At 32.2% G+C, this 3,935-nt stretch overlaps 1 protein-coding gene across 1 annotated transcript in view; it reads left to right on the top strand.

Moving 5' to 3' along the window:
• Positions 1–301: 301 nt before the first annotated feature.
• Smp_141180 (hypothetical protein) overlaps positions 302–3,935 on the top strand; it is a gene marked incomplete at both ends in the record, with an annotated part of 41,123 nt that continues 37,489 nt past the window's right edge. The window contains 2 exons of the mRNA XM_018793379.1: positions 302–371; positions 3,321–3,517. Of these exons, the coding sequence (XP_018647897.1) occupies positions 302–371; positions 3,321–3,517 (267 nt within the window). The remainder of the gene's footprint in view (positions 372–3,320; positions 3,518–3,935) is intronic.

Below are 3,935 nucleotides of genomic sequence, written 5' to 3'. Positions count from 1 at the left end.
CTGGGTACGGAATTAGAACAGTAGGATGGTTAAAGTTATAAAAAAATACTCACTGTGACAAAATTCGAGTCAGAAACCCTGAAAATGTTTTACAGTCTAGACGTATTTCATGAAACGTGCAAGCGGTTCTGATTATAAATTTCTGTGCTAAGCCAGTGTCTTATTTGTTTTATTATTTTTGAAAAATTTAGTTACTAACCATAAATCGGATTTCACTATAGGCAGATATCTTGAGTGACTTGTTCTGTGTGATTAGTTAATCCTTGGTCTATTATTTACCTTTTCAGCATTTGAGTACATAATGAATCCTGATCTTTCAGGCGAATTAGCCATCGAATGTCATGCTGATGAACTCCCACGAAGACGTTTACGTAAGTACAAAGTGTTCCTTTCATAGTTAACCCTTATAACTATATCATCGATATCTGAAAGTATCTTTGTCAAGCTGAATAAAATTGCTCAAGAAGAAAAGGGTTTTCCTTGTTTGTCAAGTACATTATTAATAATGACAAAATGGTAATTCAAAACACTAGAAAGTATATGTAGTTTCAATAATGCTGTTACGACAGTACTTAGCGACTATCTTATGTAGTTAAAATTCATGTACATCAGTTTGCCCACTTTTTGATATGAAAAACACTTTTGTATTCCTGATTTTTCACTAGATAAGCTGTCAATAATTACAATTATTTATATCTTGACAGTAAGCAGTTCTTTTTTATATTTATTACTTGACAATTTAATTTGAATACGCTGATTCTTCTGGGCTTTAATAGTCTGTGAATGCACAAAATATCTTTTAAATCCACATTTAGTGAAAGGATTTTATCAGCGAATGAAAATTTAGGTGCTATACACTCATGTTGTAAAAGTTTAAATTTCTTTAGCCACATGATCTGAGCGAATAAATCAATCTCAAGGAATAACGCCCTAGTAGAAAATTAGTCAGCATGAAGTTTCGATGAAGGGTAGTATTCTTTCACTGAAATCACTTGCCACTCCCGTAAGATATGAGGGTAACTAATGGTTGATAGATCAAAGATATCAGTATAGAAATAGCATAGTTGTTTATCTGGGTCATTTAAGTGTTCATCAATTTATATATTAAAATTTCCGACATGATTTTGGTTAGCAATCGCTAATAAAATAAAAAAATAATCAATATCTTCCACAAATTTAAATCTCTATCCTATGTGACTATAGTTGTTGAATATTCTTCCCACTAGTTTCTAGTCATTTCACTTTATTTTCTTTTCTATCATCTAGTCGTATTGTTTTGACGTTGATCTATGGATATCTTTCCTTTTGGGGTACAGCTAAACAAATATGATTGGTTAATTTAGATCACAATAATGCTTGTTTTCACAGAAATTCACCGTTATAGGTTAAATGATGACATTTTGTCATCTAATGAAACAAAGAGTAATTCATTGAAATACTATTTGACGAGGTTTCTGTATAGATGCTTTGATAGAACTTTAGAAGTCTTTACTTTCGGTTAATATTTAGTTTTGGATTTGTAACCACTCTATTTTCATTACTTTGATGTGGTATTCATTCGGGATTGTTTTAGGAAATGGATTGGTCATTAAAGGCAGGAGTTAGAAACTGGTGTCTTCTTAGTAGGAAGACTGGGATTTTATACGTATGAATAAATAACATAGAGAAGTTTGACTTCATCCCCCTTATAGCTCACTTATAATCACCTTCAACTAGAAAGAAGAAAACGAAAACAAAGCTCACCGAATAATAAAAAATTACTGTCATAGTTTTTTCGCCATATATGGGGTTGATTGTTTTGTAACATCCTCATATAGACTGATTGTATTTCAAATCATTGACCTTTATATATTCACAAAACAACGAGGTAGAGTGTGCCCAATGGTGTATGACGGAAGGGATTTATAGTGTTAATTCGTAGAAAGTGAAAGCATTGCATATCAGCATGAAGAAAAGTTTTATAATTACTCTCAGTAAAACAGCGCTCATACAATTAAAGTTTCTATTATTTGACCAGTGGGTTGAGATATAATTGCCAATGTGTTTTCTTAAGGCGAATCAAAAGAGAGTGAATTATTGAAGTGGGATAAATACGATATTTGCGAATTGGTTTCAAGGATAGATTGTATAAGAGTAGCTCAGATTTTTTAAATTTCACTGCTAGGTAATCCTTGTAAGGGATGAATTTCAAGTGAAAAATATTCACTTCCAGTGTTGAGTTAGCGGTGCTATAGCTGGGTGATTCACCAGACTGGATGAAGGAACGATCTGTTTAGTTTCTTAAAAAAAGGATTATGTTTCATTCAAACCGCTTGTCCCATAAAAGATCAAGTCCTTGCTTAATGGATATAAATCTGTAATCTATGGTACAATAACTACTAAGAATGTGAAATTTAAAGCGACGTAAAACAAACTGTCTGTTTTATATCGTAATACTACTCAGAATAAAGGTGCAGTATTCTAGAGGTGGTAGAATACATAACTTGTGAATTAAAATTCATTGGCTATCGTTATGGAGGTTGAGTACCGTAAATCTGTAAATTGGTCTAATGCATCATGATTTAACCTGATGAGGACAAACTATAGTGACATCTGTAAGAAGACATGTTACACAACAGGACGATTAAGAAGAAATTTAGTATTCAATGAAATTAAACACAAAGTAGATTTTATGCAATAACTCGATAAAGCGTATGAGAAAGTAACTATCATGGGAAGAGAAAAATCACTGATTGTAAGTGTACGGTTGGTTATTCTTGACAAGTGGTTGAAGTTTAAAATTATTTTTGTCCACAGAAAAAGTAGGTAGTTAAGAAAATGTCAAAATTGTGAGACTTCAGGGATGATATTTACAGCTTCCATGCTCCAGTAAGATAAAACAGATAAATTCAATTATTGTTCAGGCTTAGTTACAGTATATCTTTACAAATTGTCTTTTGTTCTTTTGGTTGAGAACGTAGATACTCACTTCTACTGATCTTATTTCAAATTATTTAGACGAAAATAAATAGCATTTTACTTAAGTATGACATTCGCTGATTATATCCTTGATGGATTAAATCATATATCTTTCGGACTAGTACGGTATAATGTTTATCAGTATTTGTTTAGGGAAGTTAGTTATAGAAACTTTACAAATTGACTTGGTTTCGATACATTTAACGATCTCTATGTGTTTGTTCACAATTGTTTATTCTTTAGTCTGACGTAAATCTTTTCTGAAGTGTATAATTGACTTTATTATAATTTATGTATTTAATCTTTAAGTAGATAAATCATAAATCACAATAGTCGTTTGTTATAACATGATTTTTTTACAGCCAGATACATTGAATGGTGTGCTCCTGAAACAAGTCGGTTTGAATTTACTGATAAATCTGATGTATGGACTTTGGGGTGTGTAATCACCATTCTAATATACATTAAATGTTTATTCAAAAATAAAGAAATCTTAGCAGTTGATCAACTCAAAGCAAAAGAAAATGTATTTCACCATCTATCATCTGCAGAAGAATTGGTAGGTGTTTTCTAAATGACAAAAACACTAGTAAATATGTTTTGAAAACTTCATTTGTATGGGTATAAACAGTATACTAGTTAAACTCACTTAGTATTGTTTGTTTGAATCTTCCCATCAATGTGTTAGGACTGCAACTGGTCAGTCTCTAATTGACATAAGTGCATACTATGCGTATTACCTCGATATAGCCTTAATTCACAAGCATTGTAAGCAAAGATGGATAGTGGCTAGCAGTGGAATTCAGTTTGACGAGCGTTTCGTCCTATTTGGGACTCGTCAGCTGGATGTACCTGCATCTCAGAGTTGATATTCACTCTGGGACTCGAACTCAGTACCGTTCGCTTCAAATGCCATCGCGTTATCCACTCTTACAATGCTTGTTAATTAAGGCTATATCGAGGCAATGCGCATAGTA

The sequence above is a fragment of the Schistosoma mansoni genome, chromosome 1 (assembly GCF_000237925.1).
Source record: "Schistosoma mansoni strain Puerto Rico chromosome 1, complete genome".
Lineage (NCBI taxonomy): Eukaryota > Metazoa > Platyhelminthes > Trematoda > Strigeidida > Schistosomatidae > Schistosoma > Schistosoma mansoni.
The sequence above is the reverse complement of the archived record's forward strand: the minus strand, read 5'-3'. Positions and strand labels throughout refer to the sequence as shown.